At 38.9% G+C, this 14,919-nt stretch overlaps 2 protein-coding genes across 5 annotated transcripts; both read left to right on the forward strand.

The window, feature by feature from the left end:
* The first annotated feature begins 699 nt into the window (after window positions 1–699).
* Window positions 700–7,893, forward strand: LOC144628796 (heterogeneous nuclear ribonucleoprotein A1-like). Of its 2 annotated transcripts, none has more exons than XM_078486920.1 (2): window positions 700–1,682; window positions 6,824–7,893. In XM_078486920.1, exon 1 carries the CDS (start codon window positions 776–778, stop codon window positions 1,673–1,675), a length of 900 nt encoding a protein of 299 aa, XP_078343046.1. In that variant the 5' UTR covers window positions 700–775; the 3' UTR covers window positions 1,676–1,682; window positions 6,824–7,893. The 2 variants fall into 2 exon arrangements, with proteins under 2 accessions (XP_078343046.1, XP_078343039.1); XM_078486913.1 differs by lacking the exon at window positions 6,824–7,893 and adding an exon at window positions 2,297–2,808.
* A 1,394-nt stretch (window positions 7,894–9,287) lies between these two features.
* On the forward strand, window positions 9,288–13,677 carry LOC144628721 (heterogeneous nuclear ribonucleoprotein 87F-like). Of its 3 annotated transcripts, XM_078486852.1 has the most exons (3): window positions 9,291–9,393; window positions 9,887–10,040; window positions 12,126–13,677. In XM_078486852.1, exons 2-3 carry the CDS (start codon window positions 9,996–9,998, stop codon window positions 13,068–13,070), a joined length of 990 nt encoding a protein of 329 aa, XP_078342978.1. In that variant the 5' UTR covers window positions 9,291–9,393; window positions 9,887–9,995; the 3' UTR covers window positions 13,071–13,677. The 3 variants fall into 3 exon arrangements, with proteins under 3 accessions (XP_078342982.1, XP_078342978.1, XP_078342988.1); XM_078486856.1 differs by lacking the exon at window positions 9,887–10,040 and having other exon boundaries at window positions 9,288–9,393; XM_078486862.1 differs by lacking the exon at window positions 9,291–9,393 and having other exon boundaries at window positions 9,416–10,093.
* The last annotated feature ends 1,242 nt before the right edge of the window (window positions 13,678–14,919 follow it).

A 14,919-nucleotide genomic window follows, 5' to 3' on the forward strand; every position in this document is an offset into this window, starting at 1 on the left:
TGCCAATCTCATCATGCTTGTTTCTTGGTATTTAGAGCTGTTTTCAATTTAATATTAATCTGGCATTTGCTTTGGGGTTTTTTCCACCAAAGTAAGTTGTAGTCGATGAACATATACATTTATCTCTGTCGGTTTTCAGGCCATCAGGCTTTTAGCTCATATACTAAAATCGGCATGCAAAGGTTTCCGCTCCCATTTTTCTCTTGGCATAAAAGGCGCGAGAAAATTGGTATGCTTGCAGCCATCCAGGAATACTAACGTGAACCATTCTCGTCCCCATAGCCCTTTCGTTTCTCTTAGCCGGCTGGGCCTTGGCACGAGGAAACAAAGGGCTCTGGGGACACAGGATTTCCAGTCCTAGATTCTAGGACTTCCGGTCCTCATGTATGCAGTCATGACGTTTCAAAAGAATGTATAAGAGAGTCGTTACGTTTTCGACTTCCGTTTAGGAATTCCAAACAGCCAAATCAAAAAGATTCGAATTTATTCAAAAATCCTACGCCGGCTAAGAGAAACGAAAAGGCTATGGGGACGAGAATGAACATGAACGTGGGTGTCCTGTGTCCCAGGACACCCGGCTGACCGGGTGCCAATCTCGTTCCCAGGTGCAAGGATCGCGGCCTCCAACGCGGCCTCTGCACCTGGGGACGAGATTGTCCCAGGTGCTCATGGGATAGCTATTTTGGCATGCGCAGTAGACCTCAAGAGCACGCGGTCTTGTCCATTCAGTGATTTTGAAGCTTGAGGTTGATTTACTTGTTAAAAAGTTTGAATAATGGCGACCCAAACGGACAATGACGAACGAGTGAAGAAGCTCTTTGTTGGTGGATTGAAGAGAGATACATCGGACGAAGTTTTAAAGGAGTACTTTGAGGCGTACGGTGAATTGTCAGACTGTGTAGTAATCCGCGATAGCAACACGAAGACATCCAGAGGATTTGGTTATGTTACTTTCAGTAACAAAGACAGCGTCATCGACGTATTGAAAGACAAGAAGGAAAAGGGAGTGCATATAATTGATGGAAAAGAAGTCGAAGTGAAACGAGCCATTCCAAGGGATGACCAAAGCTCGACAGGTCATCTCAAGACGAAGAAAATCTTCATCGGTGGCTTAGCAGACGAAGCAACGGCCGATGATATCAAGCAATGCCTTGCTGATAAAATTCGCGGCACTACTCCAACCAGCGTCGACTTGATCATGAAGAAAAATGAAGATGGCACACCTTCAACAAAACATCGTGGTTTCTGTTTTGTTGAATTCGAGGACGAGGACATTGTTGATGAACTCTGTTGCATCAAAAAAGTCAACATAGCTGGAAAAGAAGTGGAAATCAAGAAAGCCGAACCCAAGGACAAAGACAAAGGTGCCCAGGGGGGTCGTGGTGGACGAGGTGGTGGTCGTGGGGGGTACTCTGGCCGTGGTCGCGGTGGTGGTGGTGGCGGTGGTGGCGATTACGGGTATGGCGGTTACCAACAAGGTTATCAATCTTATGGAGGTTACAATGATCCTAGTAGTTATGGTTACGGCTATGATGCCTATGGCAACGGATCTTATGGTAGTTATGGTGGCATGGGTATGGGTGCCTACCAACAAGCACCTTCAGGTTATGGCCCACAGGGTGGCTATGGACAAGGCGGTGGTGGTGGACGAGGACGGCGTTACCAGCCATACTAAAGAACAGGTGAGGCAGACCTTATCTCATTAGTCTTCCTAGACACTCAGAAGAAATAAGTTGGCCCCCTTGATGTAACAAAAACTTGTTCTGTCCTATGTTTTGAAATGATGCTATTCTTTTTTGGCATGGAAGGGGGGGGGGGGGGAGGAGCATTATAAAATGCCTGCTTTTTTAAAATACATCTTTGCCAACTCCTGATTATCTGCATGACACCCAGATACAGACCAAATCTCCCAGTCTCCTGTATAGGTCACCAAATCTCCTGGGTAAGAAGGAAAGTGCATATCACACTAATTTTTTACAATTCTGTGTCAAAATGTTTGGATATTTGATGCCTTCCTGACCCCCCAAGATGCTCGTTTTTCCTGGTCACTGTGTCCCAAAAGTCATTCCACAACAAATGTGGTGTTTGCAACTTCTTTAATCTTACTTTTAATTCTGCAAAAATAAAAGAACTAAATTACACCTACAATTTGTTGTCAACAATGTCAGATAAATTTCAACCTGCTGAAAATAGTTTAAGTGCATAACTAAGTATTAAAAGTATGCAGTAAATGGTAAGTTCAAGGCTAAGTGTTGATTTTCTAAGGAGTCTAAGCTTGTTCTGTTTTGATACCTAGGTTTATTGCATTTGAAGTCTAAGTCGACATAGCCAGACATAAGTTACACTAAGGCACCAAGGACCTAGGTTACTGAAGAATCACAGTGTTGCAGTTACAGTCAATCAACCAGATTAGATGCAGTGTGACCTACTTCAGAATCGCAGACATCTTTGTGTAGACCAAGAGTAGAAGTTGCAGTGCTTAAATAGGAAACATTTTTATTATGACACTTCCCAGTTGACTGTGGCATCTGAGATTTTTCTGCCACCTTTAGATTTAGTGATTTCCCAAGACTGCAGGTCTATCTCAAGTGCAGACTCAGTGGTTTTATCATGCATCACCGGCTTGTGTCTGTATTTGAAATAAACTTGCAGTCACACTAAAGGTTGCAAAAACATCTTAGGTGTCAAAGTCTACTGCGAAGTGTAGTTTTTCACTCTTTCATTTTTATTTTTTATCTCGATGTACATGTATGCACAACATGAGCATTATTAAAGTTGGTTAGATTAAGAATAAAGGATTTGATCTTATTCAAGAGTTGTTTCTGAAGTAACAGTTGTTGTTAGGTGGTGTAATACATTTTTGGAAGCTTATTTCATGCTGTTGAAAAGCAGAAGAATCATAGTGTATTTATTTCCTGGTGGTATTTTGCTTAAGCAATCAGTTACCATTTTAATCTCAACACTTGTAGGGTCAAAGGAAATTTATCAGTCTGAAATCAGAAAAATCATCCGAGACGTGAGCAGGCTTATTTTTATTGCAGTAGATTACCTGCTTATGGTGGATTTTTTTTAGTAGAGTGAGTGGCTTTACACAGGTTTACTCGTCCACATGTACCCGATCAGTGCCCTTTTGATGCCTAGACCTAGAGCCAATGCCTTGTTGTATTTTGTGCCAACAAGTCAAGACAATTATTCTACCCAATTGTCAAAAAATATATATCTCGAATCACTAGGGCAAAAATGTCATTTGCCATAATTGAAAGTTAAAGGGTTGGACTGACTTTGTTTTTAGTTTTTTTTTTATGCCTTCAAGAACAGACATACAATAGACCATTTGCATTATGGGGCAATTCCATGTCATGGACGTTACAATTCAGACTAATTTTTAGAACTTTAAACTTGCATGGTCTAAGGATGAAAACAAGTTTTAAAACTTTTCATTGATGTACAAGTCTGTGCACCTTAGTGTGTTAATTTGATTATTTCTTTTTTCCAGTTGACTTATTTGTGCCAGAGAAATATTGAGAAAAACGACTCTCATGGACGTTACATAAAAATCAACCACGTAATCTAGTGCATTAGCATTACTTTAAAATTCCTGTAAACTTTCAAGCATTTTCAAAATATCTTCTCCATGTCAATGTAGTTTAGTGATTGCGTTAACTGAAAATTTTGTTTTCATCATGATTTTTACACCCCTCATGTGGAATTGCCCTATGACGTAAAAGCGCAAGGAATTCTGGTAGTTGTAGTTAGGTTCGCGGGAAATTTTGAATCGTCATCAAGCCCGCTTGCCCAAGAAAATCGTGATGGAGGTAAAGAAAATTACTCTCACCGAAGAAGACGTCCCTGTGGCTTCACTTAAAGTGCAAAAAGCAACCTCTCAGTATAAAAGCAAGTCCGTTAAAATGAAAAAAGTTAAGCAAGAAATTGTATATTTTCTGGGTTGCGTTTTGTAGTGAAGTTTCAACGAGTGTTTCCTCCACTCGAGTCCGCGCGGTTATTTAATTAAATTCCTAAAACTTTTGCTTGCCAGGTATTTTCAAATAATATACGAAGACACAATATTTTCCCCTTTCTAAACATGGGGAAGTACAGTACATGATGTCTACACTCGTAAAAATCTTTGAGGCTAACCATTCGAGTCTCACAAGTAATCGTTCATCAACAAGATTATGGAAATAAAATTATATTTGCTCGCACGGCCCTCGCTCGGATTGAAACCACAACTGCTACTCCACGAGTTGACATTTCCAGCACAAAAACAAGAAAACTTCTTTGTTAAAGAAAATTGCAATTACAGTTCTAATTTGACGAAAACAGAAATACAATTTAAAGATAAAAACAAATATTAAATCTGTATTCACCTGCACAGGGTAGTTTGAAAATCCTTTATGATTGACCCTTCATGATTCATCGATGATCGGATGAAGCTCGATTGAACGAGGAAAATTATTTGACTCTTTTCTGTCTCGCTGTAAAAATAAATTAAACTGATCGTCCCGCCGAGCAATCATGATAAATGGTAAATTTTCTAAGCTTTTCAGTGAAGAATTAATTCACCTGCGATCGATGGAAGCGATCATTTGTTGAACGTCTAAAAATAGATGATGGACAAAGTCAATGGTTTGCCTTGCTTTCACTTGATTCCACACAAATTTAGTTATATCCTAGACTCGTCCTTTCAAGCAATCTGTTTCCAGTGCGCGATGTTTTGAAGCTGTGATATTAGGCTAAAATTATTTACGAAGAGAAGTTGTCGGCCGCGATGAATGAATTTCTACCAAGTCAACTCCGCCACACAACGTACACTTACTTGAACACGAACAATATTTGACTGTCTTGGTTAAAACACAGAACTCAGTCAATTTTCATTCCAAAGCTATCATCCTGTTTTCTATATTTTTAACAGGGAACTGAAAAAATAAATGTATAAACAAATTTCGAAGCGACAAAGAGCGTAAACTTGGCAGCTCAACTTCAGATCAAAATAAAAGTCCTGGATGTCCACCTTCACGCTTGGCTGCCCTTAGCCAATCATAAGGCAGAAATGTTTTTTTCCCGCGAACTTAACTACAACTACCAGAAGTCTTTGCGCTTTTACGTCATAATGCGAATGGTCTATTACTGTCCTTCCTTGTGGTTTATATACAGTTGGCTAACAGACGCCTTGAAGATGGATATCTTGTGTGTGCAAACGCTCATCTTTGACTCGGACATGAGCAAAAACCATTAGGCTAGTGGGGACTTTCTGGGTACCTCCTTAAGGAACATTGGTCTGTCGCATGGACCTTAAAAATGTTACAAGCTTTCTATTTTATTCCCATAGCCCATAGCAAAACACAAAATGATACAATATCGAACCTCTGTTTTTACAGTAAGGTCGAATAGGATAACGAGAATTATCAAGGCCAAGGTTTGTGTAGTTTGCCAAAGCAAGAATCTTCACAGGGTTCGCACAGTCTTGAAAAGTCCTTGAATTTTAGAGGGAGTCCTTGAAAAGTCCTTGAATTCCATTTTTCCTTGAAAAGTCCTCGAATTTGTGTGGAAGTTCTTGAAAAGTCCTTGAATTTTCTTCAACTTTGAATGTTGTGGGGTCCAAAGAGAATTGCTTTACATAGACTTTGGTCTTTTCCTGTGTCAAGCAGCTTCAAACGAAAATTAAAAAAAAACGGGTGTAAAAGCAGCTGATATAGGGAAATTGAGAAGCAAAGTAATCCAACTGCACATGCATGTAAGTTCAAATGTCAGTGAAACAAATTCACCAGCGGTTTTGTATAGAACTCTTAATAATATTGTCCTGCACATGCCACATGTATTTTAGGCGTTTAAAATCCTTTAAAACCTGTTAGCTTGGACTGGGAATGTGCATTAATGCACCATCTGTGAAATTACATTCCTGGTAGGTGGTCCTTGAAAATTCAGTTTGGTCCTTCAAGAAAAGTCCTTAAAAATGGTTGCAATTTTTTGTATGAACCCTTCAGCAGATGATTCAAACCAATGCTGTCAAATAAAATCTACTATGTGTTTTAAACATAAAATCCAGGGCTCCAGTAAAACCCTTGTACATTTTTGCAGTGTTTTAAATTCTTTGCCACTGGCACTAATGAAGTGGGTAATGCATACCGTAATACACATTCAAAAAAATATGTTATATTGACTCCCCATCTAAACTGCACTTTTCTATTGGACTAAAACAGGATCATTTGACACGCTTCAATACTGTATAACTCCCTAGGGCAAACAAAACTTACTCCCTAGGTTGACAATGGTTGAATCTTGGACTTGCACTTGATCAGGTCATGTGGCTCATAACCATGGCATAAATGTGAAGCAGGTCGACGTGGACAATGCTTTTCATTGTGTTGTTTATTCTCAGGAGTCAGTTGAAATAAAAAAAAAACTGTTTGTACACAAAAAAATTCCTTTGACTCAAGGAAGAATACAGTATATCTAACAACAGGTGCATGTTGTTTTCAGTGGAAAAACAATTGAGTGATAAATAATGAAGACCACTGAGCGTTTGATTTCAGTTGGGAACAAAATTAGGTGAAAACCTTTGGGAACATTTAGGGCTTGGGGAAACAAAACAGGGACATCGTACATAATCAAGCTCTATGATTTGTAGATATGATGCCAGCTCTGCATCCAAAATTGATAAAACATTTTGTCTGTGAATATGACATCACAATAATAATTCAATGCCAACATAAATTATATATTTATGCTCTGAGCCATTGAAAACAAAGATAGTGAGCAAAATCAGCTATGATAATGTATTATGTATTTGCTTCACAACATAACTCACTGATTCTTTCTTTAGTGCTTCTCCAAAGTGCAGTTGCCTGGGGAAATGGCAGGGCATGCCACACCATGTTGCAACCTACAAAAGGTCAGTGGGTGAAAAGGTTGCTCGATCCACGCCATGACCTTTGAAGCAACGACCCTGTTCTTGACATGTTTGTTTCCAACTTGTGGAGATTCATTTTGATGTTGGTACAATAGCAGTCTGATCAGATGTTCTGAGCAATTAGGATAGTGGCAATGCTCTTTGCTCCAATATGTTTCAAGTCAATTGTGTAGTTCCATAAATTATCTGTACCTCCCCCACAGAAGGGATTTTTCCTTAGACCCCCCACCCCTCTGGAAATTCTACATACATTTCCTTTAAGGGTTTGGCCTTTGAGACCTCCACCCCCAGAAACTTCCAATCCCTTCTGTGAGGGGAGAATGGACAGTTTTTGGAACCACAATGAGAGGTGTGATGGACTCCAGGCAGATCAAGCACTGCGAGTTGGCCAGCATAGCAACGGTTTTCATATGAACCAAGAGCTTTTTTCGCATTCTGGCCATGCAAAAATTGGGGCTAGAGCCAAAAGGAAGAGACAGGGAGAGGAGGGAATACTTGAGCCCAGGCCGGGTCATGGTGTTGTGTACACATTTATATTAAAATGTTGGAAGGGAAACCAGTGATGAGCTAGTTAAGATCCCATTCAGATCAAGGTCCTTCCCCAATGGAGGTGTCCTTGTACACACAAGAAAATGTTTGCAGAGAGACATTTTGATTTTGTCCCTGTAGCATCCAATATGTCCCTTTGTGTCTCAGCCCTAATAACACTGCTATAAAAAGAGCAAAAAAAAAAAAATAAATCTAGAGTTCAATTCCAAGAGTGGTGGAATACTGGAAATGCAAATATTGAAACAAATTAAAGAAAAGAGGGTAAAAGAAAGTGCTTATTTTCTGTAATAAGCTGTGCGGCAAACATCAGGGCCCATGTTATGAAGGTGTTTTAATTGCTTTTGTTTTGTGAAGTTTGAAATTGGTCGTCGTCACACCTTTGATCAACTTGGTCCAGGGTCTCTCCCCCCCCCCTCCCTCTAAAAAAAATAGAATCAGAATAGTCTGGTAAAAGGTACTTGGAGAAAGGGGGAGGGTAGAGGGGAGGGTAGGCTACCATTTTTCTTGACTCGATGTGAATTAATGGATCTCCAGTTTGTCAATCTTGTGTTTTGAGCTTTTTTTGCAGATCTGACTCATGGAAATACGAATTCCAGTTCACTCAGAGAGATGGTTTGCCATTTATATTATTTCCGTTGTTGTTATGAAATATTAGTTAAAGTCTGAAATAAGTAATTAAAATACTGCTCAAAGAAACCATATTTTGTCTGATCTTGTTTATTTTAGCGTTGCGTTGTATATTTTAAATACACCAACAAGTATGCTTAGAGTACCTGGGCCACTAAAATCAGCTTATCAATGTACTTTATGGCCAGGCAATAGTTTCTAAATGTTGGACTGGTTAAGGAGGCTCTATGTAGTTTTTTAAGCCGAAGGGTGGTTGTTTTGAAATTTAAAATTACCTAGGAAGCCAATGTTCGATTTTTGCCAAAATACACCATAATAATCAAATATGACCAAATTTTAATTTTTTACTCGTCACTTTGTCACAAAGGTTACCATAGCAACCATTGACGTTTTCTTTTGTTTTCAAACAAGCTTGATTTTCTCGAAATCTAGATTGACTCTTGGTATTCATTTTTTGATATGTTCAAGTATAGTAATTACTAAAAAACTACATCAAGCCTCCTTAAAGTTTTTAACCAATATCAATGCAACCCTCACTCTTTTCTATATGGAGGTTCCAGAAAAAGGAGGGGGGGGGGTTATAAATCCCATTTCCCAGCCCAAATTTTGCCCGAATCCCATTTTCCAACATACTGTTTTCCAGATTTTCCAAATCCCAGTCCCAGTTTTATTGTTTCGTTGTTTGTGATTTCCAGTCCCAGTGACCCAAATCTCATTTTCCCAGTGAAAATTTGCCCAAATCCCCCTGGTTCGTCTCTTTTACCCCTTCAGGCCTACTATATGGATCTTGCTGCACTGACTCTGTATTACCAATTATATCTAGGGCCATGGCCAAGAATGGGTTTCATTAATTTTGCATAAACACTTAGGAGATGCTTTTTAAAGCATCTGAAAGGAGCTATGTCACAGGACTATGCAGATTTTTGGTCTAAACTATTCTGAATTTAGTGGTAGGCAACTTCACCCATGAAAAAATATGATCTTTGAACATCTAAAGAAAGACATAACCTTAATTTGCAGATAGAAATCAAGCTACGGTTTTAAAGATCGATTTTTTTTTATCACCATAGATGGCATGTAGCAGGAGTCCATTACCCTGGGTCTACCCTGCATGTATCTATTTTGTCTGCGCTGTGCGCCCCAGCGCCCCCTACTCCTCCCTGGCTCGTAGTAACTTTTTTTTGTTACCGCGGGCTCAGATGACTGTAAACCACGTGACCTCGAACGTTCTCTCTGCTCGTGATTCGGTTTGCGTTCACAGCACACCGTTCTTGTTGCGCTCTTGAAAGCTTTTTCACGTTCAGAAGGTAAGGTTGATTGAATATATACGTTTGCAAATGTTGCCCCTAAAGCTTTTCTTCCTTTTGAGATGCAATTTTTAAGGATTTTGTGTCGTGATATTTCATCTATAAGCTTATTGTCAGATTCCATTGAACGTGATGGCATATTTATGATTGATCATGATTGCAAAATGGAATTTCGTAAAAAAATGTCAGGTTTTGAACACTCATTCACTCAGAATTGAGGCTTGAAATCTTACTTTAAGTTATCTTTCGTATACTGTGAAAGAAAGGTATTGTATTGGGTAGTTTTGAGGTCGCTAACGAAGGTTTTGAGTAAACTTTTCACAACCACGTGTCGCGGGAAGCGACGCTTTCACAGTAAGCTCATTATACATGCGGTCCAACTCTAAACCGCGTGCTTCTAAAGATTTTTTTGCAGCGAATGAAGTTTTCGAAACGTTACAAGTATTAATACTTAAGAAAAAATCCCGTACTGAACTGACAGTTGTATTGGCAGAAAACTCAAATATTGCAACTTCTGCCGTCGTCGAGGAGACTTGAGGGCTGAGTACAACTGTCATGGCGAATGGCGGCCGTACAGCGTCTCACGATGACAGAGGGATTGGATGACGCTTGGAATCGACAGTGGTCGAGACCGGACCAGAAGCTGGGTAATTATCACAGCTTAAGAAGGCTGTAAGGCACTGGACTCCTCGAAAAACATGTATGTTTGATGGGCTTGTTTGAGGTTGGATAGGGCAAGACCAATTTTCTGACGAAGTTTCAGATCTGTGAAGGTTTATTGCTAAACGTTTCCACCCCATTTCGAAGTACTCCATTTTCAAGAAGGTTTCCATCCTGACGCTTTCTGACAGATGAAAGTAGACGCAGAAATCAAAGGCTGTTCTCGGTAGAACATGAAGTCTCGTGACATAAACGCATTCCTAAACTTTTCCTAGTCTTTCAAGTTTCAAGAAGGAGAACGGTCGATCCACGGAACTACACGATGATTTCCTTTTCATTTCTTTTCCTTGTTCCAGTTTCAACTTGGTTTGTTTTCCATCGGTTTCAGTCAAAGATGCAGAGAACCTTTCCTTTCAAGAATGAAGTTTTCCAAGTGTCATCTTTCATATGGTCGACGTTTTGCTTGTCAAAATATTTCTTCGTTTCATCTAATGCATGCTTCAATTTGTTGTTTAATGTTTTGGTGCAAGTCTTTAATATATTTATTTTTTTACATTTTTTAGCTTTCTTTGTAAGTGTGTGCTTGGCTTGGTGACATTTTGAGAGAGTTCAGAATGAAACAAAACCAACATTTTTTAACCAAAGTGAATTTTGAGGCTGTTAGCTTGTTGCATTAACTTTCTATACTTCTCCCCCATCAAGATTCTTCAACGTAAATAAAAGCAGTAAGCAATTAATGTCAAAACTTAATTCAAAGTAGATTCTGTTGGCAACATTTCTTTGTAAATCAGATCACCCCCAAAGATGTTTTTATCTTGAAGCTTTTTTGTATAATATATTTAGGTATTTTTTGCTGCTACAATAATATTTTTTCTGAAAAAGGGTTGCGTAAAATTGTTAGTCATTCCATCAACAAGTTTGTGAACTTGCCCTGTTCAAAGTTACCTTGTAAGGCTAATTTAATTGTCAATGGATCACTTCAAACAGATTTCTTGAGGAACCGCAACAGCAGTTATTTTTTTTTCTTCTCTTTTCTTGAGTTCTTTAACTGGCTTGTAAAATAAAGATTTCACAATATTTTTCTGATTTTGATGACCAACAAAAAATTGAATTTGTTGGTGAAAGATTTAATTCTAAAGTGTTTCTTGGTCCCAGCTAGCATTATGTCGTAGTTTTAGAAGAAACCACAGTCAACTTTGATGATGTCAAAGTTGACAAATTCTTAAGAAATCAGTTTGAAGTGATTTTGCAGTTAGACTGGTTTCTGAGTTTCCTTTTGCCTATATTTCAATATTTTTGCCTTTGCATGCAAAACTATACTAGAATATTACTCACATGATCATTTTCTTTCAAATCAAACTTGTTTTTGTGCAAAGAAGGGAGTTTTAGCAAATGGAAACTCGGAAATTATGTAGTAAAATATCAACGTTGGCAAACCATTGCTCTTTGGGAGGAGTAACACTTGTTTTGAAAGGGGGTTTAACATAAGTGTTTATCTGTTTAAGGCTTTCTCTAAGCCAGTTCTATTTTTTATCAAACTAAACTTGATTTGTTTATTAAAAGTGGAATTCCACTGTTTCAATAAAGTTGGGTCAAAATTTTCTCTGTGTTCCTGGTATTTCATTTGAGTTTCTTGTTTCAGCAATTTAATCTTTTTTCTTTCCAGTTTAATGTTTACTTTCATTTCATGTGGCATTTTGTAGCTTTTTTCAAGTTTTATAACACATTTTATTTGCAGGTTTCAAAAAATAAAGCAAAAGTTACTCCCTTTTACTACCAACCTTCAGGTCAAACCAACTGCAATGTGGCAATAGATTGCCAGCAATCAATGATTTATTTTATTTTACTTGGCTTTCTGTGCATTGTTTTTCATTTTGAATTTATAGACATGTATTTGCCTTGAGGGAATTTTTAATGTTCAATAGAAATAGTTCATATCTGTCTGTTTTGCTAACACTGGAAGTAATACTTGCATAGCATTTTTGTCAAGTTCTCTAATAGCTTATGGAAAATGTGATGATATGTAATCTGCTGTGATTTTACAAATTGACCTTGGCTGCTTGTTTTTGCAGGATCAACCTAAAATGGCTGCTGAAAACTGGCACGAGAATGCTGATCTCAAGAAGCTCTATGTTTCTAAACTGAAGCCAGAAACAACTCATGAGCGTCTGGTGGAGTACTTTCAGACTTATGGAGAAGTTCTTGAGTGTAAAGTCGTCAAAGACCAACAGGGAAACCCAAGGGGATTTGCCTTTGTGTCAATGGCTGACCAAGCAATCGTTGACTCTATCTTAGACCAAAAACCACACACCATTGATGGCCAGACAGTGTTCATGAGGAGAGCGATTCCCAAAGATGATCCAGACCCCCTGGCCCAAACCATAACCAAGAAGCTTTTCATTGGAGGGCTGAACGATGAAATGACAGAACAAGATGTACTTGAAGTTATCGCTATCTTCACTCCCCATGTTCCAGAGGAAATTAAGTTCATGCGTGATAGAAACACCAACAAGTTCAAAGGCTATGCATTTGCTGTATTCCACAGTGAAGACATCGTAGACAAGCTCTTTATCGTCAGGCACTGCACAATCAAGAAAAAGCGTGTTGAATTGAAGAAAGCAGAGGAGATGGGACAAGGAGGAGGTGGCAGAGGCCGTGGTATGCGTGGTGGCCGCGGTGGTGGTGAACCCAGAGGAAGAGGTGGTCGTGGCGGCGGTGGTAGAGGTGCCCACACAGGTGGATATTCTCAATCATATGATCAATATGGAGGCTATGGTGGTTACAGTGGTGGTGGCGGTGGGGAGTACGACCATTATGGTGGTGGTGGGTATGAAGGCTATGGCAATGGCTACAGCAGTTATGGAAGTGGTGGTGGCGGTTATGGCAGTGGTGGTTATGGCGGTGCTGCATATGGTGGAGGCTATGATATGGGACAGGGGTACAGGTCTGAATCCTCAGGTTATGGACCTAACAGGCGTGGTCGTGGGCGTGGAGGTGGTGGATATCAGCCTTACTAAAGAAACAACAGAACACTGGATTCACAAAGCTAGATATTATCTTTCTAGACCTGTAGTTCTATCAAAGTGTGTTTCAGTGACTGGACACTTCGTTAGACTTCAAAACATAATTTAATTATCCTACGACTGAGTTAGAGTTAACTTGTATTATTTTTATTGGCAAGAAATTTTTGGACATGATTCTGTGACTTGATACCCAGATCAGTCGAATAATTGGGACGTAACTAGCAACTTTGTAGGCTTTTTAGTTAGCTGATTGATGTTCTGTAGATACATGATATCCCAATGGCAACATTTGAAAACAATAGTGTTATTCTTTCACGAGTTTGTTAAATTGTTAAATATGCATTGTTTGTAATAATTAGTCAAGAGTGGACTTGTAGTGTGCTGACAAACTGCATTGTGCACATTCTTCAGGAAGGAATAGAGATTGTTTTTGCATAAAGAACATTTTTATTTCACATTACAACATTATGTTGGAACATGAACATTTCTGTCATTTATAACTTTTTTCGATATTCATGAAGAGATGTTTGGCTCCTTTGAAGTTGTATTTATTAAGTTTTTAACCTTTGTATCAAAATAAACTATGCAAGCATTCACTTGATGATTTTCAATTTTCCACCAGTGCTAGTATATAGATTTATTAAAATCAAAAAATGGTTATTAGTAGAAACAGTGGAAAAACAGTGGTGGCTTGATGGGATGTGAATACAGTGGAACTTCGATATAACAAAGGGACTGACGAAATATGTTTGCTACAACAAGATTTCATTATATTGAGGTTCTTTTCCTTATATTTCACTGTCACTGAGGACAAAAAAATATCATTCATTTAGCCCAAAAACTTTGTTAGATAGAGCTTTACTAAATTGACGTTCCACTGTACTAGCCTGCAAGCAGGGCGGTTCTTGTTTGGGGTTTCATGAGTGACTTAACAAGAGAGCCTGCCCACAGGCTGCGAACAATAGTGTGTTTGGGGGATCACTTGAATCTTTGTGTAACCCTCACTTAGATTCAGACAGGTTCTACCACAGTCAATAATTTGTGACAAGTAAAGTAATCTGGTGATAACCAGTGGTGCATCCAGAAGTGTTCAAATAAGGGGCTCTGAAGTGAATTTCTTAGATCTCCCGCTATAAATTTAAAATATTTCCATCCTTAATCAGGGCTGTCAATCTTGGCTTTAGTTACAGTAGGAAAAATTATTGGAACCCCCTTTCTGAATTCTGTGGAATGGGATGTTATTCAGAATTGATTTCAAAAGCAGAACTTCACGAACTAATCGTTATTTTTAATAACTTTCCCGGTCTGTCCATAGGGACTACTACGCAAACTAGTGTTTTTTTTAGGGTAAACAAAACCTTCAAAAGTGTAACTCGCTTAAACGGCTTTAACCCCACTAAAGGAACACAGAAGTCAAAATATGCAAAACAGCCAATTTTATTTCAACTCTTTTCCACATGTAGTATTTAAAGCAATTTTCGAAGTATTCTCATACATTGCCTTACGGCTGAAAACGTAACGCAATCGGCAAGCCCAGTTTAACCAATGTGTACATCATGTGATGTGCCTATGATTCTAGCTACCTTTGGTACTAGGGGTAAGTCAACTCTCGTTAAGCGGACCGCTGGGGGTTTTGTGGGGGGTTTTTGGGGGGTGTTCGAGGGCCGCGGGGGGGGGGGGTATTAGAAATTCCTGCTCAGAATCAGAAATGCCATTTCTGAGGAGGTAAAATACAAAAATTTTCACCATTTTGTACTACAACCTCTTTAATTTATGCTTGACAAGTTCATGTGACCATGATGAGCAAAGAGCCTATTAAGACGGTACAGGTTGTTCAAAGGTT

Source organism: Oculina patagonica, chromosome 1, assembly GCF_052425735.1.
Source record: "Oculina patagonica isolate OP01 chromosome 1, crgOcupat, whole genome shotgun sequence".
NCBI classification, from domain to species: domain Eukaryota; kingdom Metazoa; phylum Cnidaria; class Anthozoa; order Scleractinia; family Oculinidae; genus Oculina; species Oculina patagonica.

Bases quoted from the DNA above. Each gene is read 5' to 3' on its own strand.
- LOC144628721 (XM_078486852.1), top strand. From the start codon at position 9,996: ATGACGCTTGGAATCGACAGTGGTCGAGACCGGACCAGAAGCTGG. The intron at 10,041-12,125 runs GTAATTATCACA...TTGTTTTTGCAG, and splicing joins GAGACCGGACCAGAAGCTGG to GATCAACCTAAAATGGCTGC.
- LOC144628796 (XM_078486920.1), top strand. From the start codon at position 776: ATGGCGACCCAAACGGACAATGACGAACGAGTGAAGAAGCTCTTTGTT.